This window comes from Tamandua tetradactyla, chromosome 6 (assembly GCF_023851605.1).
Source record: "Tamandua tetradactyla isolate mTamTet1 chromosome 6, mTamTet1.pri, whole genome shotgun sequence".
Taxonomy (NCBI): domain Eukaryota; kingdom Metazoa; phylum Chordata; class Mammalia; order Pilosa; family Myrmecophagidae; genus Tamandua; species Tamandua tetradactyla.
In genome coordinates this window covers 74,642,176-74,669,158 of record NC_135332.1, presented here as the reverse complement: position 1 = coordinate 74,669,158, position 26,983 = coordinate 74,642,176, and the positions used below count along the sequence as shown (strand labels likewise).

Below are 26,983 nucleotides of genomic sequence, written 5' to 3'. Positions count from 1 at the left end.
GGTAGGGATAGCATTGAATCTGCAGGTTGCTTTACGCAGTGTCTACATCATAACAATTTGTCTTCCAGTCCGTGAACACAGAATGTTTTCCCATTTATTGAGATCTGCTTTAATTTCTCTCAAGAATGTGTTCTACTGCCCTAGTCGTTCACAGCCTTGGTTAAATTTATTCCTCCGTAGCTTTTTCTTTTAGGTGCTACTGATTTCCTTTTCAGATTGTTCGTTACTGGTGTATTGAAATCACCTGCATGTTAAACTTGTGTCCTGTAATTTTGCTGTATTCATGTGTTAGTTCTTTAGCTTTGTTGTGGATTCGTTGTGATTTTCTCCATGTAGGTCATGTTGTCTGTGAATAGGGATGCCTTGATGTGTTCCTCCATTCTGGAGCTCCTTTCTCTTGCCTGGCTGCAGCCGCCAGTGTGATGTGGAACCACCGTGTGACATGAGTGTCCTTGTCTTATTTCTGACCTTGGAGAAAGCTTTCAGTCTTTCACCAGTGAGTGTGGTGCATGCTGTGGGGGTTCACAAATGCCTTTTATCAGGCTGAGAAAGTTTCCTCCTGTTGCTAGTTTTCTGAGTGTTTTTGTCCTGAAAGGATGTTGGATTTTGTCAGATGCCTTTTCTGCATCAATTGAAAGGATTGGGTGGTTTTTTTTCCCTTCAATCTATAGATGTGGTCTGTTACACTGATTTTCTTACGATGAGCCACCCTCACATTCCTGGAATAAATTCCACTTGGTCATGGTGTATAATCCTTTTAATGTACTGTTGGATTTGGTTTGCAAAGATTGTGTTGAGGATTTTTGCATCTATATTCATAAGGGATATTGGTCCGTAAGTTTCTTTTCTTGTGCTGTCTTTATCTGACTTTGGTCCCAGGGTAATGCTGGCCTCATAGAGTGAGTTAGGAAGTCAGCCGTCCTCTTTTATTTTTTGGAAGACTTGAGAAGGATTGGTTTCAAATCTCCTGTGAATGTTTGGTAGAATTCAGCAGTGAAACCTTCCAGTCCTGGGCTTTTCTTTGTTGGGAGGTTTTAAATTATTCACTCAATTTCTTGTTATAGACCTGTTGAGATTTTCTATTTTTTCTTGCGTCATATCAGGTCTTTTGTATGTTTCTAGGGATTTGTCCAGCATGGCTAGGAGAGAAGAGAAACCCCCCCCCTCCGTATCCAGGGACCCTTTTCCCATCCTCTGCAAGAGGCCAGGGGTTTTGCCCAGAGGTCATGCTGCCTCACGTCCCCTGGCAGTTCTGTGATTGCCTCTGTCCCCACCTGCCCCCAGATCAGAGCCAGAAGGCAGAGGAGGGGACCCCCACAAAGTTCAGGTGCTTATTCACAGTTTGATTCCATCCCCAGTCTGTGTGCTCCTGTCTGCCTTCCTGAGTCCTCAGGTGCTATTTGCACTCTGTTTGGAGTCCTTCGTTGTGCCAGCCACTTCCTCTGCCGTGTGTCAGGGAAGAGGGGCTGCCCCGCGCACAGGGTCCCACAGTCCCTTCCCTTGGGGGCCTTCTCTGCAGAGGCCGCCTTGGTGCAGGGTGCCGTGCCCTCTGTGATGCACGGGCACTTGCTGGGAGATCGTTGTTTTCCTTTTATTCTCTGAATATTAGTCCTTTTGGTATTTCCCCAGCAGTGAACAACTTCATGAGGGGGAAGGGCTTTTCCCTGGTGCTCGTTGCAGCCACCTGCCCCTTTGGCCCATGACTAAGTTCTTTCTATTTACCAGGAAGTCCCAGTAGCAGCTGATGATCTGTGTTCTCTAATTAGCAAGACATTCACTTCAGGGAACGAGAATCATTAAAAACACCTGGGTGATTGTCATGGCATTATGCTTCGAGTGGTTCTGCCCCAACTTCCAGTCTGTGCACTGTATTTTAAATTTAATTGTTTTGAATAACTGATGCATCCTACAAGGTTGGAAAATTTAAAAATACAAAAGGTGCACCGTAAAAAGTATGTCTTCCAGCCTCTCCCTCATGACCCTGTCAGGCACCTAAATAGTGACTCATGTGAGGTTTTAAAGGGTTCTTCTCCAAGGCCTTTATGAGTATAAAAACAAATGCATAAAGATACTGTGTTCAACACCATGAAGAATCCCAGTCTTTTAAAAGTTGGCGTGATTTTTTCCTCACTGCTGCATAGAATAATGCAAATGCTGCCATGAGATTGCCCAGCAGGTGGCTGGTTTCCCTCAGTTGTGCACAGACTGCCTCCTGCGTGGTACCCTGCTTGCTGTCTGTCCTGCCACCCCCAAGGGAGGGGGTGCTTTGTGGGAAGTTGGGTGGGGCCTGCGGGAGCAGGTAAGAGGGGCCTAGCGAGGGGAGCCCAGGCCCACTCGCCCCCGAGGGTCATGGAAACCTGGGGAGAGTGTGCCCCGGAGAGACTAGTCAGAGCCTGCAAGAAACCATGTGCAGCTGGGGGTGCCCAGGAGCACCCCGTGGCCCAGGAGCACCTCACAGCCCAGGGGTACCCCATGGCCCAGGAGTGTCCAGTGACCCAGGGATACCCCGTGGCCCAGGAGTACCCAGCAGCCCAGGGGTACCCCATGGCCCAGGAGAACCCAGCAGCCCAGGGATACCCCGTGGCCCAGGAGAACCCAGCAGCCCAGGGATACCCCGTGGCCCAGGAGAACCCAGCAGCCCAGGGATACCCTGTGGTCCAGGAGAACCCAGCAGCCCAGGAGTACCCCATGGCTCAAGAGCATCCAGCAGCCCAGGGATACCCTGTCACCCAGGAGCACCCCATGGCCCAGAAGTACCCAGCAACCCAGGGGTATCCCATGGCTCAGGGGTCCCCTGTGGCCCAGGAGCACCCCATAGCTCAGGGGCTCCCCACATCCCCATGGACGGGGCACCCCATAGTCCAGGAGCACCCCTTGGTCCAGGGGCATCCCACGGACCAGCCCAGTGTCATCCGTGCACGTCTGCGCAGGCTCCAGGCATCCCCTGCGCAGCGCCTTGTGGCCCTCACTGGCTTGTGACCGTGTCCTGGGCATCCTGCACTCCTTGCCCAGCAGGCTGCCAAGTCCGCGTCACCATCCGGAAATCCTGGGCAGAAAAGCATGATGCTAAGGCCTCGGCAGGGCTTTCTCTGGAATTGGGGAGGCAGTGGGTGGCCCCTTAGGAGGCCATGAGGAAAATAAAACCCAGGAGTGTTCTGGGCTTGAGTGCACGTTCTGGTCGTGAGCCCTGAGCTCTGGTCGTGAGCCCTGAGCTCTGACCCTGTTCCCCGCCTGTGCCCCAGGTGACCTACGGCTCCTTCGACTACACCTCGCTGCTCTACCTCTCCGACTACCTGACAGACTTCAGTGGAGGACGCTTCGTGTTCGTGGAGGAAGGTGCCAACAAGACAGTGGAGCCCAGGACAGGTAAGAGGGCTGGCCTTGGGGGAGGGCCCCGGCAGGAAGTGCGTTAAGAGCCCCACTGTGGGGGGGCCCCAGTGCACTTGCTTGGATTTGCACATCCATGCCTTTCCCCGCTTGCCTTCAGCAGTTATTTTACCAGGTTGTAGTACCAGGTGTTTTAACAAAAATCTTTTTGATTTGAAATCATTGCAAACCTACAGGACAGTTGCAAAAATAATACGAAGCCCATGCAGAGAACTCCAGCACACCTCTACCCAGACGCTCAGATCGCCAACCATCTTTTAATATTTCACCACATTTGCTCTGTCATTTATCCATCCATTTATCTATTGATCCATCTGTCTACCCGTCTGTCCATTCATTCAGCTGTCTATTCATCTATTTTCTAAACATTTGAGAGCAGGTTAGATACCTGGTGCCCCTGGAACACCTGCTACTTCCGTGTGCATTTCTTAAGGACAAGGAAATTCATTTATGTGACTCCCTTAGGTAAGTGCAGTTATCTAGTTCAACAAATCGAACATTAATATAAAGCTTGCAGCCTATATTCCAGTTTTCTGTATGTCCCAATAGTATGCCTTGGGCATTCTCTCCTCCGTTATTAGATCCAGTAGAGGACCATGTGTTGCATTTGTCATGGTCTCTTTAGCCTCTCTCTTTAATTGTGGAAACATACATCTAACATAAAATTCCCCACCTCTGCTGCTCCCAAGCCCATGGTTCGGTGGGGTTAACACACCCACAGCATTGCCATACCCTCACCACCTGCCCTTCCAGAACGTTCCCATCACCCCAAACAAAAGCCCTTTGCCAGTTCAACATTCACCCGTCTTCCACACCCCTCGTCCTGCCCCAGGAAACCTGCAGTGTCCTTGGATTTGCTTATCCTACTTATTTCACATCCTACTTCTGTGCCTGGCTTATTTCACTCAACAGGATGTCTCCAGGTCCATCATATAGTGGCACGTTTGAGAACCTCCTTCCCTTTTCATGGCCGAGTAGGACTCCACTGCACGGACAGACCATGTTTTGTGTATCCGTTCGTCTGTGGAAGGACTCTGAGTTACTTCCTCCTTTGGCCATTGTGCATAATGCCAGTGTGAACATCAGCGTGCAAGTGTCTGTTTGAATCCCTGCTTTCAGCTCTTTGGCAACTATATCTTGAAGTGGGATTGCTGGGTCATACTGTGTTTCTGTGTTTAACTTTTTGAGGACCCACCAAACTGTTTTCCAAAGAGGGTATACCGTTTTACATCCCCACCAGCAGTGCGTGAGAGTTCCTTTTTATCTGCATCCTCTCCAACACTTGTTATTTTCAGTTTTTGTTTTCTCACAATAGCCATTCTAGTGGGTGTGAGGTGGTATTGCATTATGGTTTTTATTTGCATTTCCCTAGTGGGTAATGATGTTGAAGGTCTTTTCACATGCTCCTCAGCCATCTGTATCTTCTCTGCAGAAATGTCTATCCAAGTCCTTTGCCGTTTTTTTTTTTAATTTTAATTAAAAAAATTTTTGTTTATTAATTACAAAAATAATAACAACAAACAAAAACATTCTTAACATATGATCATTCCAGTCTACATAAATAATCAGTAATTCACAATATCATCACATAAGTGCATATTCATCATCGTGACCATTTCTTAGAACATTTGCATTAATTCAAAAAAGAAATAGAAAAAAATTCATATATACCATAGCTCTTAACCCTCCCTTTCATTGATCACTAGCATTTCAATCTACTAAATTTATTTTAACATTTGTTCCCCCTATTATTTATTTTTATTCCATATGTTTTACTCGTCTGTTGACAGGGTAGATAAAAGGAGCATCAGACACAAGGTTTTCACAATCACACAGTCACATTGTGAAAGCTATATCATTATACAATCATCATCAAGAAGCACGCCTATTGGAACACAGCTCTACATTTTCAGGCATTTCCCTCCAGCCTCTCCATTACATCTTGAATAACAAGGTGATATCTACTTAAGGCGTAAGAATAACCTCCAGGATAACCTCTCGACTCTGGAATCTCTCAGCCACTGACACTTTATTTTGTCTCATTTCGCTTTTCCCCCTTTTGGTTGAGGAGGTTTTCTCAATCCCTTGATGCTGAGTCCCAGCTCATTCTAGGATTTCTGTCCCACATTGCCAGGAAGGTCCACACCCCTGGGAGTCATGTCCCACGTAGACAGGGGGAGGGTGGTGACTTTGCTTGTGTCGGCTGGAGGGAGAGCCTTTGCCTGCTTTTTAACCTGATTGTTCTTTTGTTGTTGGTCGTGGGAGCCGGATATTATAATCTGGATATTAGCTCTTGTCAGATGTCTAGTTTCCAAATATTTCTCCCCTTCTGTGGGTTGTCTTTCTGCACTGCTTTTAGAGGAGGAAAATGTACTTCCCAGATGGAGTCAGGCCCTAATTGTGGTGTTTTGACAGCCTCAGTTGGAAGCCGTGATGTCCTGATCACTGACTGAACTGGGAAGTCAGTCAGGGAAGCTTCTATCTCCAGATCCTGTACACACAGCCCGGCCCTTTCCCCACCCACCCTCTCCCACCTGGCCAGGAGAGCAGCTGTTACAAGGCCAGACCCAGTTCAGTTCCCAGGTCCGTGCAGCTGGGATGCCCACCAGCTACACCTTAAACACTCCCTCTGTCAGCAACACGGAAAGCACCCCTATTGCTGAGTAGCGGGGACAGTAGAAACTGATGGTAAACCATTAGAGCCTTTAAGGTTCGTTGGATCCATCCATCTGTCCATCCATCCGTATGTCCGTCACTGGTAGGCATTGAGCACCATGCTTGTGTTCACCCTTGTTTAAGTTCTGGAGATGCAGCAGTGCACAAGAGACAATTTCTGTCCCTTGGATTATACATTCAAGAAGGGAGACAACAATAAACAAAAAGCTGATATATGATGAGTAATGTGGGAGGCGATGAGATGGAAGGGACCAGAGCAGGGGGCTCCTTCAGACTCAGCATTGCGAAGGGGGTCTTGGACCATGTCCTGGTTTCCCAGCTGCTAGAACGTGATATACCAGAAGCAGAATGGGGAATTTAACATGTTGCTAATTTACAGCTCTAAGACTCTGAAAATGTCGAAATTAAAATAAGGCTATAGAAGGCACCCAGGGAAAGATACCTTGGTTCAAGAAGGCTGATGACATTCAGAGTTTCTCTCTCAACTGGAAAGGCATATGGTGAGCATGATGGTGGCTGCTGGCTTTCTCTCCCAGCTTCCTGTTTCATGAAGCGAACCCGGGGGCATCTTTCTTCTTCATCTCCAAAGGTATCTGGCTGTGTGGGCTCTGGTGGATCTGCGGCTTTCTCCAAAATGATTCCCTCTTAAGGGGCTCCAGTAAGCAATCCCATCTTGAATGGGTGCAGACACAGCTCCATGGGAATCATTTAATCGAAAGTTACCACCCTTTGGGTGGGTCACATCTCCAAGGGAACAATAAAAAACTCCCAGCCAGCAACACTGAATGAGGAGTAAAGGACATGGCTTTTCTGGGGTCCACCACAGATTCAAACCAGCACAGACCTACACCACTTTCCACATAGTTCCAGTATAGTAGGGCCCTGGGGGCAGCGGCGAGCCAAGAAGGGGCAGACACACAGCCCCCGGCTCTCCTAGTTCTACGGCCCAGGCCCCCAAGAGGGTGGGGGCCTCTTGGTAGGCGGGAAAAGTACCTGAGCAGAGCCCCCTGCCCCGAGCAAATGCACCCCTCCATGTCCTGCTCACAGGGTAGTCCAGGAGGGGGTGGAAGAGGGAACCTTGTTTCTTTTTTTTTTTTAATGTTTTTTAAAAAATTTATTTATTAATTAAAAAAATAAAATAAAACAACATACATAATCAGTAATTCACAATATCATCACTTAGTGGCATATTCATCATTTCTTAGAACATTTGCATTAATTCAGAAAAAAATAAAAAGACAATAGAAAAAGAAATAAAACGAACACAGGAAAGAAAAAAAAAAGAGATTATACCTACCACATCCCTTACCCCTTGCTTTCATTGATCACTAGCATTTAAACTAAATTTGTTTTAGCATTTGTTCCCCCTATTATTTATTTTTATTCCATATGTTCCTCTCATCTGTTGACAAGGTAGATAAAAGGAGCATCAGACACAAGGTTTTCACAATCACATAGTCACATTGTGAAAGCTATATCATTATACAATCATCATCAAGAAACATGGCTACTGGAACACAGCTCTGCATTTTCAGGCGGTTCCCTCCAGCCTCTCCATTACATCTTTTTTTTTTTTTTAATTTTTTTATTAATTAAAAAAAATTAACACAACATTTAGAAATCATTCCGTTCTACATATGCAATCAGTAATTCTTAATATCACATAGGTGTATGGTCATCATTTCTCAGTACATATGCATCGATTTAGAGAAAGAAATAGCATGACAACAGAAAAAGAAATAAAGTGATAACACAGAGAGAAAACAAAACTAAAAATAAAAAGTAAAAAAATATATAGCTCAGATGCAGCTTCATTCATCGTTCCAACATAATTACATTACAATTAGGCAGTATTGTGCTGACCATTTTTTTTTTTTTTTAAGAAATCATACCATTCTACATATGCAATCAGTAATTCTTAACATCATCACATAGATGCATGATCATCGTTTCTTAGTACATTTGCATCGGTTTAGAAGAACTAGCAACACAACAGAAAAAGATATAGAATGTTAATACAGAGAAAAAAATAAAAGTAATAATAATAAGAACAAAACAAACAAAACAAAACAAAACAAAAACCTATAGCTCGGATGCAGCTTCATTCAGTATTTTAACATGATTACTTTACAAGTAGGTATTATTGTGCTGTCCATTTTTTAGTTTTTGTATCTAGTCCTATTGCACAGTCTGTATTCCATCAGCTCCAATTACCCATTATCTTACCCTTTTTCTAACTCCTGCTGAACTCTGTTACCAATGACATATTCCAAGTTTATTCTCGAGTGTCGATTCACATCATTGGGACCATACAGTATTTGTCTTTTACTTTTTGGCTAGACTCACTCAGCATAATGTTCTCTAGGTCCATCCATGTTATTACATGCTTCATAAGTTTATCCTGCCTTAAAGCTGCATAATATTCCATCGTATGTATATACCACAGTTTGTTTAGCCACTCGTCTGTTGATGGACATTTTGGTTGTTTCCATCTCTTTGCAATTGTAAATAACGCTGCTATAAACATTGGTGTGCAAATGTCTGTTTGAGTTTTTGCCCTTAATTCCTTTGAGTAGATTCCCAGCAATGGTATTGCTGGGTCGTATGGCAATTCTATATTCAGCTTTTTGAGGAACCGCCAAACTGCCTTCCACAGTGGTTGCACCATTTGACATTCCCACCAACAGTGGATAAGTGTGCCTCTTTCTCCGTATCCTCTCCAGCACTTGTCATTGTCTGTTTTGTTGATAATGGCCATTCTGGTGGGTGTGAGATGATATCTCATTGTGGTTTTGATTTGCATTTCTCTAATGCCCAGGGACATTGAGCATCTCTTCATGTGTCTTTTGGCCATTTGTATTTCTTCCTCTGAGAGTTTTCTATTCAAGTCTTTTTCCCATTTTGTAATTGGGTTGGCTATCTTTTTGTTGTTGAGTTGAACAATCTCATTATAAATTCTGGATACTAGACCTTTATCTGATATGTCGTTTCCAAATATTGATTCCCATTGTGTAGGCTGTCTTTCTGCTTTCTTGATGAAGTTCTTTGATGCACAAAAGTGTTTAATTTTGAGGAGCTCCCATTTATTTATTTCCTTCTTCAGTGCTCTTGCTTTAGGTTTAAGGTCCATAAAACCGCCTCCAATTGTAAGATTCATAAGATATCTCCCTACATTTTCCTCTAACTGTTCTATGGTCTTAGACCTAATGTTTAGATCTTTGATCCATTTTGAGTTAACTTTTGTGTAGGGTGTGAGATATGGGTCTTCTTTCATTCTTTTGCATATGGATATCCAGTTCTCTAGGCACCATTTATTGAAGAGACTGTTCTGTCCCAGGTGAGTTGGCTTGACTGCCTTATCAAAGATCAAATGTCCATAGATGAGAGGGTCTATATCTGAGCACTCTATTCGATTCCATTGGTCGATATATCTATCTTTATGCCAATACCATGCTGTTTTGACCACTGTGGCTTCATAATATGCCTTAAAGTCAGGCAGTGCAAGACCTCCAGCTTCGTTTTTTTTCCTCAAGATGTTTTTAGCAATTCGGGGCACCCTGCCCTTCCAGATAAATTTGCTTATTGGTTTTTCTATTTCTGAAAAATAAGTTGTTGGGATTTTGATTGGTATTGCATTGAATCTGTAAATCAATTTAGGTAGGATTGACATCTTAACTATATTTAGTCTTCCAATCCATGAACACGGTATGCCCTTCCATCTGTTTAGGTCTTCTGTGATTTCTTTTAGCAGTTTTTTGTAGTTTTCTTTGTATAGGTTTTTTGTCTCTTTAGTTAAATTTATTCCTAGGTATTTTATTCTTTTAGTTGCAATTGTAAATGGGATTCGTTTCTTGATTTCCCGCTCCGCTTGTTCATTGCTAGTGTATAGAAATGCTACAGATTTTTGAATGTTGATCTTGTAACCTGCTACTTTGCTGTACTCATTTATTAGCTCTAGTAGTTTTGTTGTGGATTTTTCCGGGTTTTCGACGTATAGTATCATATCGTCTGCAAACAGTGATAGTTTTACTTCTTCCTTTCCAATTTTGATGCCTTGTATTTCTTTTTCTTGTCTAATTGCTCTGGCTAGAACCTCCAACACAATGTTGAATAATAGTGGTGACAGTGGACATCCTTGTCTTGTTCCTGATCTTAGGGGGAAAGTTTTCAATTTTTCCCCATTAAGGATGATATTAGCTGTGGGTTTTTCATATATTCCCTCTATCATTTTAAGGAAGTTCCCTTGTATTCCTATCCTTTGAAGTGTTTTCAACAGGAAAGAATGTTGAATCTTGTCAAATGCCTTCTCTGCATCAATTGAGATGATCATGTGATTTTTCTGCTTTGATTTGTTGATATGGTGTATTACATTAATTGATTTTCTTATGTTGAACCATCCTTGCATATCTGGAATGAATCCTACTTGGTCATGATGAATAATTCTCTTAATGTGTTGTTGGATACGATTTGCTAGAATTTTATTGAGGATTTTTGCATCTATATTCATTAGAGAGATCGGCCTGTAGTTTTCTTTTCTTTTAATATCTTTGCCTGGTTTTGGTATGAGGGTAATGTTGGCTTCATAGAATGAATTAGGTAGTTTTCCCTCCGCTTCGATTTTTTTGAAGAGTTTGAGGAGAGTTGGTACTAATTCTTTCTGGAATGTTTGATAGAATTCACATATGAAGCCATCTGGTCCTGGACTTTTCTTTTTAGGAAGCTTTTGAATGACTGATTCAATTTCTTTACTTGTGATTGGTTTGTTGAGGTCATCTATTTCTTCTTGAGTCAAAGTTGGTTGTTCATGTCTTTCCAGGAACCCGTCCATTTCCTCTAAATTGTTGTATTTATTAGTGTAAAGTTGTTCATAGTATCCTGTTATTACCTCCTTTATTTCTGTGAGGTCAGTAGTTATGTCTCCTCTTCCATTTCTGATCTTATTTATTTGCATCCTCTCTCTTCTTCTTTTTGTCAATCTTGCTAAGGGCCCATCAATCTTATTGATTTTCTCATAGAACCAACTTCTGGCCTTATTGATTTTCAATATTGTTTTCAATTTCATTTATTTCTGCTCTAATCTTTGTTATTTCTTTCCTTTTGCTTGCTTTGGGGTTAGCTTGCTGTTCTTTCTCCAGTTCTTCCAAATGGATAGTTAATTCCTGAATTTTTGCCTTTTCTTCTTTTCTGATATAGGCATTTAGAGCAATAAATTTCCCTCTTAGCACTGCCTTTGCTGCATCCCATAAGTTTTGATATGTTGTGTTTTCATTTTCATTCGCCTCGAGGTATTTGCTAATTTCTCTAGCAATTTCTTCTTTGACCCACTCATTGTTTAGGAGTGTGTTGTTGAGCCTCCACGTATTTGTGAATTTTCTGGCACTCTGCCTATTATTGATTTCCAACATCATTCCTTTATGGTCCGAGAAAGTGTTGTGTATGATTTCAATCTTTTTAAATTTGTTAAGACTTGCTTTGTGACCCAGCATATGCTCTATCTTTGAGAATGATCCATGAGTACTTGAGAAAAAGGTGTATCCTGCTGTTGTGGGATGTAATGTCCTATAAATGTCTATTAAGTCTAGTTCATTTATAGTAATATTCAGATTCTCTATTTCTTTGTTGATCCTCTGTCTAGATGTTCTGTCCATTGATGAGAGTGGTGAGTTGAAGTCTCCAACTATTATGGTATATGAGTCTATTTCCCTTTTCAGTGTTTGCAGTGTATTCCTCACATATTTTGGGGCATTCTGGTTCGGTGCGTAAATATTTATGATTGTTATGTCTTCTTGTTTAATTGTTCCTTTTATTAGTATATAGTGTCCTTCTTTGTCTCTTTTAAGTGTTTTACATTTGAAGTCTAATTTGTTGGATATTAGTATAGCCACTCCTGCTCTTTTCTGGTTGTTATTTGCATGAAATATCTTTTCCCAACCTTTCACTTTCAACCTATGTTTATCTTTGGGTCTAAGGTGTGTTTCCTGTAGACAGCATATAGAAGGATCCTGTTTTTTAATCCATTCTGCCAGTCTATGTCTTTTGATTGGGGAATTCAGTCCATTAACATTTAGTGTTATTACTGTTTGGATAATATTTTCCTCTAACATTTTGCCTTTTGTATTATATATATCATATCTGATTTTCCTTCTTTCTACACTCTTTTCCATATCTCTCTCTTCTGTGTTTTTGTATCTGACTCTAGTGCTCCCTTTAGTATTTCTTGCAGAGCTGGTCTCTTGGTCACAAATTCTCTCAGTAACTTTTTGTCTGAGAATGTTTTAATTTCTCCCTCATTTTTGAAGGATAATTTTGCTGGATATAGGAGTCTTGGTTGCCAGTTTTTCTCTTTTAGTAATTTAAATATATCATCCCACTGTCTTCTAGCTTCCATGGTTTCTGCGAGAAATCTACACATAGTCTTATTGAGTTTCCCTTGTATGTGATGGATTGTTTTTCTCTTGCTGCTTTCAAGATCCTCTTTCTCTTTGACCTCTGACATTCTAACTAGTAAGTGTCTTGGAGACGCCTATTTGGGTCTAATCTCTTTGGGGTGCGCTACACTTCTTGGATCTGTAATTTTAGGTCTTTCATAAGAGTTGGGAAATTTTCAGTGATAATTTCTTCCATTAGTTTTTCTCCTCCTTTTCCCTTCTCTTCTCCTTCTGGGACACCCACAACACATATATTTGTGCGGTTCATATTGTCCTTGAGTTCCCTGATACCCTGTTCAAATTTTTCCATTCTTTTCCCGATAGTTTCTTTTTCTTTTTGGAATTCAGATGTTCCATCCTCCAAATCACTAATTCTATCTTCTGTCTCTTTAAATCTATCATTGTAGGTATCCATTATTTTTTCTGTTTGCTACTTTATCCTTCACTTCCATAAGTTCTGCGATTTGTTTTTTCAGTTTTTCTATTTCTTCTTTATGTTCAGCCCATGTCCTCTTCATGTCCTCCCTCAATTTATCGATTTCATTTTTGAAGAGGTTTTCCATTTCTGTTCGTATATTCAGCATTAGTTGTCTCAGCTCTTGTATCTCATTTGAGCTATTGGTTTGTTCCTTTGACTGGGCCATATTCTCAATCTTTTGAGCGTGGACAGTTATCTTCTGCTGCTGGCGTCTGGGCATTTATTCAGCTTTCTCTGGGTGTCGGACCCAGCCAGGTTGTAAGATTTTTCTGTGAAATCTCTGGGATCTGTTTTTCTTATCTTGCCCAGTAGGTGGCGCACGTGGCAGACATTTGTCTCAAGTGTTTGGAATGGGTCTCCCCCAGTCACCGATCTCCGCGGCCTGGGAATTTCGGATCCAATTCTCTCCGTTGGTTCAGGGGCCGCGCGTAGTGGGGGCGTCAGCTGCCGCAGCTTGAGGGGACCCTGTGGCTGGTCGCGGGCCGCAGCGGGCCTGGGGGATTCCCCACCGGACCAGGAAGCCTCCCGCGTGGGGGGGGCCACCGCGGCTTGGATAGCCATCCGATCCGAGACTCGTATCCGCGGACTCGAAGCCGAGACTCGAAGCCGCCCGCAAAAGAGGGGCGCCGGCCGTCACGGCTTGGGAAAGTTGCCTCTCCAAGACTGTCAGCCAGCCCGGGAAGGAGGGAGGGATTAGCTCGGACCGCCGCAGCTGCCGCTGATCGGGAAATCGTGCACCGCCGGGGGTCTCACCGCAGCCGAGTCTCGCAGTCAGACTAGCCAGCCCAGACTTTGGATAGCCCTCTGATCCGAGATTCGTAGCCGCGGACTCAAAGCCGAGACTCGAAGCCGCCCGCAAAAGAGGGGTGCCGCCTGCCTCGGCCTGGGAAACTTGCTTCTCCAATACTCTCAGCCGGCCCGGAAAGGAGGGAGGGGGTAGCTCGGACCGCCGCAGCTGCCGCTGATCGGGAAATCGCGTGCCGCTCGGGGGTCTCACCGCAGCCGAGTCTCGCAGTCAGACTAGCCAGCCCAAACTTTGGATAGCCCTCTGTTCCGAGTTTCGTAGCCGCGGACTCAAAGCCGAGACTCGAAGCCGCCCGCAAAAGAAGGGCGCCGCCTGCCTCAGCTTGGGAAACTTGCTTCTCCGATACTCTCAGCCGGCCCGGGAAGGAGGGAGGGAGTAGCTCGGACCGCCACAGCTGCGGCTGCTCGGGAAATCGCGCGCCACCGGGGGTCTCACTGCAGCTGAGTCTTGAAGTCAGACTAGCCAGCCCAGACTTTGGATAGCCCTCTGATCCGAGACTCGTAACCGCGGACTCGAGGCCGAGACTCGAAGCCGCCCGCAAAAGTGTGGCGCCGGCCGCCTTGGCTAGGAAGCTTGCCTCTCCAAGTCTCTCAGCCAGCCCGGGAAGGAGGGAGGGATTAGCTCAGACCACCACAGCTGCGGCTGCTCGGGAAATCGCGCGCCGCTCGGGGATCTCACCGCAGCCGAGTTTCGCAGTCAGACTAGCCAGTCCAGACTGGGTTACGCTGTGTGTCCATTCCCTGCTCTAGCCCCGGGAGCTGTTCTGTACTGTTTCTGTTCACCTATTAGTTGATTTGGAGTCGGAGGAACTAAGACGCATGTACCTTACTAAGCCGCCATCTTGGATCTCTCTCCATTACATCTTGAATAACAAGATGATATCTTCTTAATGCATAAGAATAACCTCCAGGATAACCTCTCGACTCTGTTTGAAATCTCTCAGGCATTGACACTTTGTCTCATTTCCCTCTTCCCTCTTTTGGTCCAGAAGGTTTTCTCAATCCCTTGATGCTAAATTTCAGCTCATTCTAAGGTTTTTCTCAATCCCTTATGCTGAGTCTCCGTTCATTCCAAGATCTCTGTCCCACGTTGCCAGGAAGGTCCACACCCCTGGGAGTCATGTCCCACGTAGAGAGGGGGAGGGTGGTGAGACAGCTTGTTGTGTTGGCTGGAGAGAGGGGCCACATCTGAGCAACAAAAGAGGCTCTCTTGGGGGTCACTCTTAGGCCTAAATTTTAAGTAGACTTGACCTATCCTTTGTGGGGTTAAGTTTCGTATGAACAAACCCCAAGACTGGGGGCTCTGCCTATAGCTTTGGTTGTCCACACTGCTTGTGAGAATATCAAGAATTCAACTTGGGGAAGTTGAATTTCTCCCCGTTCTCACCACTCCCCGAAGGGGGCTTTTGCAGATACTTTTCCACTCACTGATCGAATCACTCTGGGATTCATCGGGGCATCACTCTGGACAAACCAACAAAATTTCATGTCCTACCTGAGATTCCAAGTACTTATGGCATTCAATCAAACTATCTACTTTAGTTATATTAGGAAATGCACTAGTCAAAATATAAATTTTGTAACAATAAACATTTTTTCTTTAGTCTCACACAGAAGGTGACATTTTAAAATATTAATTACCATCTATTTTAAGTACCCTGCAATAATGACATTCCTTTGTTCTTCCTCATGCAAAAATATTTTTAAAATTGTACCTTGTACATTTCACTATTGTTATACACTCTAGGCATTCCTAGATTATACCATCTCAATCTTTAACATCTATCTTTCTTTCTGATTTCATTTATGCACCCAGCCCTCCTCCCTCTGTCGTTCTCACATGCAGCTTCATTCAGTGTTTTAACATAATTATATTACAGTTAGGTAGTATCGTGCTGTCCATTTCTGAGTTTTTGTATCCAGTCCTGTTGCACAGTCTGTATCCCTTCAACTCCAATTACCCAATATCTTACCCTATTTCTATCTCCTGATGGTCTCTGCTACCAACAAAATATTCCAAGTTTATTCACTAATGTCAGTTCATATCAGTGAGACCATACAGTATTTGTCCTTCAGTTTCTGGCTAGTCTCACTCAGCATAATGTTCTCTAGGTCCATCCATGTTGTTACATACAGCATAACTTTATTCTGTCTTAAAGCTGCATAATATTCCATTGTATGTATATACCACAGTTTGTTTAGCCACTCGTCTGTTGATGGACATTTTGGCTGTTTCCATCTCCTTGCAATTGTAAATAATGCTGCTATAAACATTGGTGTGCAAATGTCCGTTTGTGTCTTTGCCCTTATGTCCTCTGAGTAGATACCTAGCAATGGTATTGCTGGGTCATATGGCAATTCTATATTCAGCTTTTTGAAGAACTGCCAAACTGCCTTCCACAGTGGTTGCACCATTTGACATTCCCACCAACAGTGGATAAGTGTGCCTCTTTCTCCACATCCTCTCCAGCACTTGTCATTTTCTGTTTTGTTGATAATGGCCATTCTGGTGGGTGTGAGATGATATCTCATTGTGGTTTTGATTTGCATTTCTCTAATGGCCAGGAACGTTGAACATCTCTTCATGTGCCTTTTGGCCATTTGTATTTCCTCTTCTGAGAGTTGTCTGTTCAAGTCTTTTCCCATTTTGTAATTGCATTGGCTGTCTTTTTGTTGTTGAGTTGAACAATCTCTTTATAAATTTTGGATACTAGACCTTTATCTGATATGTCGTTTCCAAATATTGTCTCCCATTGTGTAGGCTGTCTTTCTGCTTTCTTGATGAAGTTCTTTGATGCACAAAAGTGTTTAATTTTGAGGAGTTCCCATTTATTTCTTTCTTTCTTCAGTGCTCTTGCTTTAGGTGTAAGGTCTATAAATTTATAAGATATTTCCCTACATTTTCCTCAAACTGTTTTTTAGTCTTAGACCTGATGTTTAGATCTTTGATCCATTTTGAGTTAACTTTTGTATAGGGTGTCAGATACAGGTCCTCTTTCATTCTTTTGCATATGAATATCCAGTTCTCTAGGCACCATTTATTGAAGAGACTGTTCTGTCCCAGGTGAGTTGGCTTGACTGCCTTATCAAAGATCAAATGTCCATAGATGAGAGGGTCTATATCTGAGCACTCTGTTCGATTCCATTGGTCGATATATCTATCTTTATGCCAATATCATGCTGTTTTGACCACTGTGGCTTCATAATATGCCTTAAAGTCAGGCAGCGTGAGACCTCCAGCTTAGTTTTTTTTCCTCAAGATACTTGTATCACTTCGGGGTACTCTGCCCTTCCAGATAAATTTGCTTATTGGTATTTCTATTTCTGAAAAATAAGTTGTTGGGATTTTGATTGGTATTGCATTGAATCTGTAAATCAATTTAGGTAGCATTGACATCTTACCTATATTTAGTCTTCCAATCCATGAACACGGTATGCCCTTCCATCTATTTAGGTCTTCTGTGATTTCTTTGAACAGTTTTTTGTAGTTTTCTTTGTATAGTTTTTTTGTCCCTTTAGTTAAATTTATTCCTAGGCATTTTATTCTTTTAGTTGCAATTGTAAATGGATTTCGTTTCTTGATTTCTCCCTCAGCTTGTTCATTGCTATTGTATAGAAATGCTACAGATTTTTGAATGTTGATCTTGTAACCTGCTACTTTGCTGTACTCATTTATTAGCTCTAGTAGTTTTGTTGTGGATTTTTCCGGGTTTTCGACATATAGTATCATATCGTCTGCAAACAGTGATGGTTTTACTTCTTCCTTTCCAATTTTGATGCCTTGTATTTCTTTTTCTTGTCTAATTGCTCTGGCTAGAACCTCCAACACAATGTTGAATAATAGTGGTGATAATGGACATCCTTGTCTTGTTCCTGATCTTAGGGGGAAAGTTTTCAATTTTTCCCCATTAAGGATGATATTAGCTGTGGGTTTTTCATATATTCCCTCTATCATTTCAAGGAAGTTCCCTTGTATTCCTATCTTTTGAAGTGTTTTCAACAGGAAAGGATGTTGAATCTTGTCAAATGCCTTCTCTGCATCAATTGAGATGATCATGTGATTTTTCTGCTTTGATTTGTTGATATGGTGTATTACATTAATTGATTTTCTTATGTTGAACTATCCTTGCATACCTGGGATGAATCCTACTTGGTCATGATGTATAATTCTTTTAATGTGTTGTTGGATTCGATTTGCTAGAATGTTGTTGAGGATTTTTGCATCTATATTCATTAGAGAGATTGGTCTGTAGTTTTCTTTTTTTGTAATATCTTTGCCTGGTTTTGGTATGATGGTGATGTTGGCTTCATAGAATGAGTTAGGTAGCTTTCCCTCCACTTCAATTTTTTGAAGAGTTTGAGCAGCATTGGTACTAATTCTTTCTGGAATGTTTGGTAGAATTCACATGTGAAGCCGTCTCGTCCTGGACTTTTCTTTTTGGGAAGCTTTTGATTCAATTTCTTTACTTCTGATTGGTTTGTTGAGGTTATCTATTTCTAGTTGAGTCAAAGTTGGGTGTTCATGTCTTTCCAGGAACCCGTCCATTTCATCTAAATTGTTGTATTTATTAGCATAAAGTTGTTCATAGTATCCTGTTATTACCTCCTTTATTTCTGTGAGGTCAGTCGTTATGTCTCCTCTTCCATTTCTGATCTTATTTATTTGCATCCTCTCTCTTCTTCTTTTTGTCAATCTTGCTAAGGGCCCATCAATCTTATTGATTTTCTCATAGAACCAACTTCTGGTCTTATTGATTTTCTCTATTGTTTTCATGTTTTCAATTTCATTTATTTCTGCTCTAATCTTTGTTATTTCTTTCCTTTTGCTTGCTTTGGGATTAGTTTGCTGTTCTTTCTCCAGTTCTTCCAAGTGGACAGTTAATTCCTGCATTTTTGCCTTTTCTTCTTTTCTGATATAGGCATTTAGGGCAATAAATTTCCCTCTTAGCACTGCCTTTGCTGTGTCCCATAGGTTTTGATATGTTGTGTTTTCGTTTTCATTCGCCTCGAGATATTTACTGATTTCTCTTGTAATTTCTTCTTTGACCCACTCGTTGTTTAGGAGTGTGTTGTTGAGCCTCCACGTATTTGTGAATTTTCTGGCACTCCACCTATTATTGATTTCCATCTTCATTCCTTTATGATCCAAGAAAGTGTTGTGTATGATTTCAATCTTTTTGAATTTGTTAAGACTTGCTTTGTGACCCAGCATATGGTCTATCTTTGAGAATGATCCATGAGTACTTGAGAAAAAGGTGTATCCTGCTGTTGTGGGATGTAATGTCCTATAAATGTCTGTTAAGTCTAGCTCATTATTGTAATATTCAAATTCTCTGTTTCTTTATTGATCCTCTGTCTAGATGTTCTGTCCATTGATCAGCATGGTGAATTGAAGTCTCCAGCTATTATGGTAGATGTGTCTATTTCCCTTTTCAGTGTTTGCAATGTATTCCTCATGTATTTTGGGGCATTCTGGTTCGGTGCATAAATATTTATGATTTTTGTGTCTTCTTGTTTAATTGTTCCTTTTATTAGTAGATAGTGTCCTTCTTTGTCTCTTTTAACTGTTTTACATTTGAAGTCTAATTTGTTGGATATTAGTATAGCTACTCCTGCTCTTTTCTGGTTGTTATTTGCATGAAATATCTTTTCCCAACCTTTCACTTTCAACCTATGTTTATCTTTGGGTCTAAGATGTGTTTCCTGTAGACAGCATATAGAAGGATCCTGTTTTTTAATCCATTCTGCCAATCAAAAGTCTATGTCTTTTGATTGGGGAATTCAGTCCATTAACATTTAGTGTTATTACTGTTTGGATAATATCTTCCTCTAACATTTTGCCTTTTGTATTATATATATATCATATCTGATTTTCCTTCTTTCTACACTCTTCTCCATACCTCTCTCTTCTGTCTTTTCATATCTGACTCTAGTGCTCCCTTTGGTATTTCTTGCAGAGCTGGTCTCTTGGTCACAAATTCTTTCAGTGACTTTTTGTCTGAAAATGTTTTAATTTCTCCCTCATTTTTGAAGGACAATTTTGCTGGATATAGAAGTCTTGATTGGCAGTTTTTCTCTTTTAGTAATTTAAATATATCATCCCACTGCCTTCTAGCTTCCATGGTTTCTGCTGAGAAATCTACACATAGTCTTATTGGGTTTCCCTTGTATGTGATGGATTGTTTTTCTCTTGCTGCTTTCAAGATCCTCTCTTTCTCTTTGACCTCTGACATTCTAACTAGTAACTGTCTTGGAGAACGCCTATTTGGGTCTATTCTCTTTGGGGTGCGCTGCACTTCTTGGATCTGTAATTTTAGGTCTTTCATAAGAGTTGGGAAATTTTCAGTGATAATTTCTTCCATTAGTTTTTCTCCTTCTTTTCCCTTCTCTTTTCCTTCTGGGACACCCACAACACGTATATTTGTGCGCTTCATATTATCATTCAGTTCCCTGATCCCCTGCTCAAATTTTTCCATTCTTTTTCCTATAGTTTCTGTTTCTTTTTGGAATTCAGGTGTTCCATCCTCCAGTTCACTAATTCTAGCCTCTGTCTCTTTAAATCTACCATTGTAGGTATCCATTGTTTTTTCCATCTTTTCTACTTTGTCCTTCAATCCCATAAGTTCTGTGATTTGTTTTTTCAGACTTTCTCTTTCTTCTTTTTGTTCAGCCCATGTCTTCTTCATGTCCTCCCTCAATTTATTGATTTGGTTTTTGAAGAGGTTTTCCATTTCTGTTCGTATATTCAGAATTAGTTGTCTCAGTTCCTGTATCTCATTTGAACTGTTGGTTTGTTCCTTTGACTGGGCCATATCTTCAGTTTTCCTGGCGTGATCCGTTATTTTTTGCTGGCGTCTGTGCATTTAATCAGATTTCCCTGGGTGTGGGACCCAGCAGGTTGAAAGATTTTCCTGTGAAATCTCTGGGCTCTGTTTTTCTTATCCTGCCCAGTATGTGGCGCTCGTCTGTCTGCGGGTCCCACCAGTAAAAGATGCTGTGGGTCCTTTAACTTTGGAAGACTCTCGCTGTGGGGGAGGGTCACCAGCCGAAGCGGCTTGGGGGAGTGCCGATTCAAATCTCCCGGCCGGCCCGGGAATCCGTGCGTGGGGGGGGGCGCCGGCCTCCGCGGCTTGGGGTAGTGCCGATCCAAATCTCCCAGCCGGCCGGGAAGCCAAGCGTGGCGGGGTCGCTGGCCGCCGCGGCTTGGGGGAGTCCCGATCCAAAGTTCCCAGCCAGACCTGGAAGCCACGTGTGTGGAAGGGACCCAGGTTGCCGGCCTCCACGGCTTTGGGAACCTCCACTCCAAATCTCCCAGCTGACCCAGGAAGGAGGGAGGGAGGGGCTCCATCCACCAGCCGCCATGGCCCAGAGAAGCACGCTCCCCTCAGGGATCTCACCGCAGCGGATTCTCCCAGCCGGTTCAGCCATTCCAGAATGGGGTACGCTGTGTTTTTGGTCTCTGTCGTGGCTCCGGGAGCTATTCTGTACCATTTCTGTTTCTTTAGTAGCTGTTCTAGAGGAGGAACTAAGACCCACACGTCTTACTAAGCCGCCATCTTCTCCGGAAGTCTCTGTAGGCTGGTTTTAATGGCTTCAAATTGCCAGGCCCTGGGGTCTGAATTCTTTGAGGGAGGGATTCCACCTGAGTTAGGCTTCACTCCTCTCCTGGGGAAGGCTCATGTGGGAGACAGCTCTGAAAGCAGCCTGTTTCTGCCTATGCCTGGGGCAGTTGCAGCCCGAGAAGTCCCACCGCTGAATCCAGAGGCAGCGAAGTTTCCGTAGAAACACAGCCACTAAAACCTCTGTTTCCTCCCCCTTTCCTCTTTTTCTGTGAGCCCAATGAGCGAACTCCGCCTTGACCAGGTTTAGATTCTCTTTCCTTTCCCTCTGGGCAGCCGCCTGTGGGGGAGGGGCGCTGGGCGCCAGGCACCGCAGCTTGGGGAAATCACGGTTTTGGGGAGGCTTGCAACCTGTCCAGCTGGTCCAGACTGGGGTACGCTGTGTGTCCGGTCACTGGCATGGCTCCGGGAGCTGTTCTATACTGTTTCTGGTTATTTAGTAGTTGTTCTGCAGGACGAACTAAAACGCGCACATTGCTAAGCCACCATCTTGGCCCGCATTCCATTTAATGTTAATGGAGATAGAAATATATTGAATTTACCCCAAACAAAGAACGGGTAGCCACCAAAAAGAGGTTGGCAGAGAACAAGAAAGCATGCCTCAAAAGGAAATTAAGACAGTAGGGGAGTGGGAGTAAGTGCTGCCTGCAGCCTAGGAGTTGCGCTGGGTGGGCCCGGAGCCTTGTTTCTTGATTCATTATGACTCTCATTACTTCTTTTCTCTCTTTTAGGACCTCACATACACTCATTTTGAGATTCCTCTGTAATTTGAATTTTGGGGAGAGAATTTCAGTCCCCAGTTTGGATGTTTGGCTTCCCAGTGTTAATTTGAGACTCTTTGCAAATTCACCTTGAGGGAACTTTCTCTCTCTCCACACTCCCCCCTGGCCTCGTCCATTCCTGCCCCTCTGTTCTCCTGACCCTCACCTCCTTCCACTGGCCCAGCGTGGGCAGCTCCCGCCCAGGCTGGTCAGGGCCCTAGTCAGGGCCCTCCCTGATCCTGCCCCTCCCCATAGGCTGGCATGGGACCCCATCTGCTCTTGAACCTGGCACGCCTGGTCTCCATTCAGCACGCGCTGCCTGGAGGTAACCTCACCTTGTGCTCCAATGACTTGTGCACTGCCGATTGGTTTCCATGGCATTTCTGGGGACCCCAGCATCATTGTAACCGCTGTAGACGTCCAGGCCATCCGATTTAAGTGTTTAGTCTTTGCTAGACACCTAATCTAGACACCTAGTCTTTGCTGGCTCTCAAGGCAGATGATAGAGCCCGCTTGAGCTTTATCCACGAGTGAGCACGTGGCCATCTGGAGAGTTGGAAAATGCTCACCCAGGTTGGTAAGGCAGGACCCAGCAGGGCTGCTGTAGATACCTGCTGCCCCCCATACACTCCTCCGTCTCTGGGCACAGCCTCTCCAGGTGCCCCGGGCAGGGTCTCTGGGCCTCTCCAGGTCCCCTTGCAGGGTCTCTGGGCATGGCCTCTCTGGGTCCCCCTGAGTAAGGTCTCTGGGCATGGCCTCTCCAGGCGCCCTGGACAGGGTCTCTGAGCAGGGTCTCTCCATGTCCTCTGAACAGGGTCTCTGGGCACAGCCTCTCTGGCTCCCCTGGGTGGGATCTCTGGGCTTGGCCTCTCTGGATCCCCCCACACAGGGTCTCTCCCAGGGCTTCATGAAGGCCGGCCAACGTGCAGGCATCCCCAGGGTCAACTGGAGGAGGCTCTGATTCCAGGTCCAGTGTGGTTGCTGGCTGGACCCCGTTCCTTGGGGGCTGTTGTCCTGGGGCCTCCCTCAGTTCCTCACCCCTGGGCCTCTGCACAGGGCAGCTCCCCGTGGCGGGTGGTGCCATCAGAGTGAGTAGGGCCCAGAAGCACAGAGGCCACGGTCGTTCTGTAAACTCGTCTTGGAAGGGCTCCCAGCACCCACATATCCAGCCCACACTCGGGGGTCGTAAGGGCTTGCACTGTGCCTCTCCTTGTTTATGGAGGGCCACCAGGTTCGGCCCACACTCAGGGCAGGGATCAGATGGGAGTCAGGGGGGGTTCGTAGAGGCTGCCTGCCACAGGAGCCAGGGGGCAGGAGTATTTTTATTTTTCAGAACACTTGTAGTTCTACAGAAGAATCATGCAGAAAGGCAAATTCCCATTTTACCTGCCCACACCCTCAGATTTCCTTGTTGACCTTTTGCACTGCTGTGGTATGTTTAATTCCACTGATGACCAGTGTTACGATCTCCTTAACCATAGCTCACAGGTTGCATCAGGCTTACCCTTTGGGTTGTGCAGTTCTGTGGATTCTCAAAAATGTTTATTGTGGTAACATGTATGCACCTAAGCCTTCCTATTTAAGCCACTTTACAGTATATGATTTAAGGGTAACTACGTTTATCATGCTGTGCTCCCATCACTGCCCTCCAGGACCAAAACTTCCAGCCCATGTGGTTTGTTGCTTTTTGTTTTGTTTTTTGCACGTGCAGACACTGGGAATCGAACACGGGTCTCCGGCATGGCAGGCGAGAACTCTGCCTGCTGAGCCACCGTGGCCCACCTGGCCATGTGGTTTTGATTTCATTTCTCTAATTCCAGGTAATGCTGAACACCTTTCTGTGTGCTTATCTGACGTCTGAACGTTGTCTTTATGAAGTTTCCGTTCAAGACTTTGCCCAATTTAATCATGTTGTTTGTTTTTTTGTTACTAAGAATTCGTCATATATTCAGAATGCTATTTTTTTAGTTTTTTTTTTATTATTATTTTTTACATGGGCAGGCACTGGGAATCGAACCCGGGTCCTCTGGCATGGCAGGCAAGCATTCTTGCCTGCTGAGCCACCGTGGCTCCAGGATGCTAGTTTTTTAACTGGAAGTGTGTTTTACAAATATCTCCCATTGTATGGCTCCCTTTTGTATTTTCTTAATTGTCTCTTTTGGAGGGAAAAACATTTAAATTTCAGTGAAGTCCAATTTCTTGATTTTTTTTTTCTTTCCTAGTTTGTGCTTTTTGTGTCCTAAGAATTCTCTGCCTGCCCTAAGGTCGCAGAGGTTTTTCCCACGTTTGTTTCCAGAAGCTTTAAGGTCTTGGCTGTGGCGCTCGGCCTCCGACCCATTTTGAAATAGCACAGCTGTGTGCTGTGCGTCGGGGTTGGGGATTGTTGATGGCAGATGGGAATGTCGTTCCCTGGCATCATCGTTGCCAATTCTCTGTTCCCCAGCAAGCTCCCCTCGGGGCCTTCTCAGAAATCTGGGTTCCATCGGCCTGGCTGGATCCCAGGACTCCCAGCTCCACGCCCTGGGTCTGCACTTCTCCCCACCCAGCGCTTCACAGCGCTGACCGCATAGAGAATCTCGATGATCCTTTTTCAAAATCGTTTTGGCCTTCCTGGATCCTCTGCACTTCCAAATCAGTCTTAGGGCCAGCTCGTTCATTTCTACAGAGGCTGCAGGAATCGCTTTGGATTGGGTTGAATCTGCGGCGTAATTGAAGGGGACACCAGAATGTCCAATGAGAGGGCCCTGGCCTCCCCCTCCGGTGGGCCAGTGTTCTTCCATTTACTGCTTCCGACCCTTGGGCTTTGGTTTCCATATATTTTACCCCAAGGATCCGAGAGAACTCTCCTTCCAGTGCTATCCCTTTTTTTTGTTTGTTTTTTTAGTGTGTTCTCTTGTATGGAAATCAGCAGAGACAGAGCTGCAGAGTTCTGCCTCACCCTGGGACCACCTTTCCTTTGCCCTCCCTCCCGCCCTCCCTCTGCAGCCATTTCTCCTCGGCCTTTGCCCTCCCTGTTGTGCGGGTCTGTCGGGAAGGAGTTTTCTGAAAAAGTCCGGATTTCACCTTTTTTTCCCTTGTGAAGGATATCCCACTGGCTGTGAAACTCCGAGTTGACAGGAGTTTTCTGCTGCCCTCCCCGGGCCCCCGAGGTTTCTGGGGGGCCCGGCCTGCACCCCCACGCCAGGTTGTCAGGGGTTTCCCCATGTCCCCGCGTCTTCCATTTCACGGTTTGACTGCCATGTGCTTCACTGTGGTCAGTTTGTGTTTGCCCTGCATGGGATTTGATCGGCCTGTTGGGGAGAATTGTGGTCATTATTTGCTCAGGTAGGTTTTTTTCTGCCCCCATTTTACCATCATCTTCCCAGACTCCAGGAGCATGGACGTGAGACTTTCATATCACCCACAGGTCACAGGATTTTTTCCATCCTGTTTCTTTCTTTTTCTGTGTCTCTGTTGGCAAGATGAGCAGAGACACCAGAGGGCCCTCCTCTCACCAAGTGCCTTGAAAGCTGGGTCACGGTGGGGGTTGAGAGACAGGGGACGGGCGTGGGTGGCAGACGCTCTGCTCCCCTGGGCAAGTGGGCCTGGCTCCGTGTCCCAGTGTTTCAGGTTTGGTTGAAACTGAGAGAAACTGAGAACCTTTTTTGAGCTGTGGAAAGTATTAATGTCCCGTTTACCTGAGAAAAGTGTGTCCTTCCTACCTGGAGGCGGCTAGAGTAGTCCAAGGAGCCTCGGATCTGCCCTTGCCCTCCTGGTTTTGTTGGTGTGCCCCGTTCAGAGGCGCAGGCCAAGGGACACATATGCAAGGGAGAGGTTATTTCCGACATCACCTTTAAGGGAGCCAACTCGTCCCGAGGCCTTGTGACAGGGCCTGGCGCCTCCAGGGTCTTGAGCCTCGTGCCTAAGCTTGGTTTTCAGCTGTGGACCCAAGTCACACCACATCCCCACCCGTGTCTGCGCGGCCCATGAACTACCCAAAGCAAATGAACTAGGAATTCTGCCAAGCCAAAGGCTGGAAATCTCCTGAGCCACGGCAGACCTTGGTAGCTCCTGGCCAAGCTGCCTTTTTATCTTTTACCCAAACTCGAGGGTCACCAGCCCAGGGCCTGCGCCTCGGGTTTTGTCTGTCTGGTCATCAAGGCCCGTGGGGGGCAGCCACATCCTCCTCCCCACGGCAGGGCTCTGTCCTCTGCCCCCTCCCCATGGAGAGCCCCCAGGGCCACGGGGAGGCAGGGGCAAGCGTCCGCCCTTCGCCAAGGGCACCAGCGTGTGAGCTCCCGGCACCCCCTGCCAGGCCTGGGCCTGCCGTGTCGGGGTTGGCCCTGAGGCCTGGAGGCCGCGGCCTGCACCCCTGCCTCTCTCCTCTTCATCTCCCCAGGCCGTGTCTCCTTCTTCACCTCGGGGTCCGAGAACCTGCACCACGTGGAGAAGGTGCTGTGGGGTACCCGCTACGCTGTCACCATCGCCTTCTCCTGCGACCCCGACCAGGCCATCGGCAGCCCGGCCTTCACGTAGCCACCTCCGTCCCTTGTGGCTCAGAGCCAAGCTGGGCCCACTGTTTCCGTTCCTTCCGTCTGTGAATAAACAAGGGGAACCCGCCCCCACCCCACCCCCACCCCAGCAGCTGTGCGTTTGCTTGGCCCACTGTGGGCTCCCCCACTGATGGGGCCCCACCACACCCCATCCTCAGGAGGTGCCCAGGGCTGGGGTCCACCAGCAGAGAGAGGATGGAAGACCTGTACGCCTGGTGTGGAACATTCCAGGCCCACGAAGACGCCTGCACACTCTGCGGGGGGTCAGTCAGCAGGACCCGGACCCCCAGGGCCCTGC

General features: G+C 45.2%; 1 protein-coding gene across 1 annotated transcript in view; it reads left to right on the top strand.

The window, feature by feature from the left end:
* Positions 1–26,768, top strand: part of OGFOD3 (2-oxoglutarate and iron dependent oxygenase domain containing 3) — a 52,890-nt gene extending 26,122 nt beyond the window's left edge. Inside the window, exons 8-9 of the mRNA XM_077166297.1 lie at positions 3,243–3,366; positions 26,532–26,768. Of these exons, the coding sequence (XP_077022412.1) occupies positions 3,243–3,366; positions 26,532–26,668 (261 nt within the window). The 3' untranslated portion in view covers positions 26,669–26,768. The remainder of the gene's footprint in view (positions 1–3,242; positions 3,367–26,531) is intronic.
* The last annotated feature ends 215 nt before the right edge of the window (positions 26,769–26,983 follow it).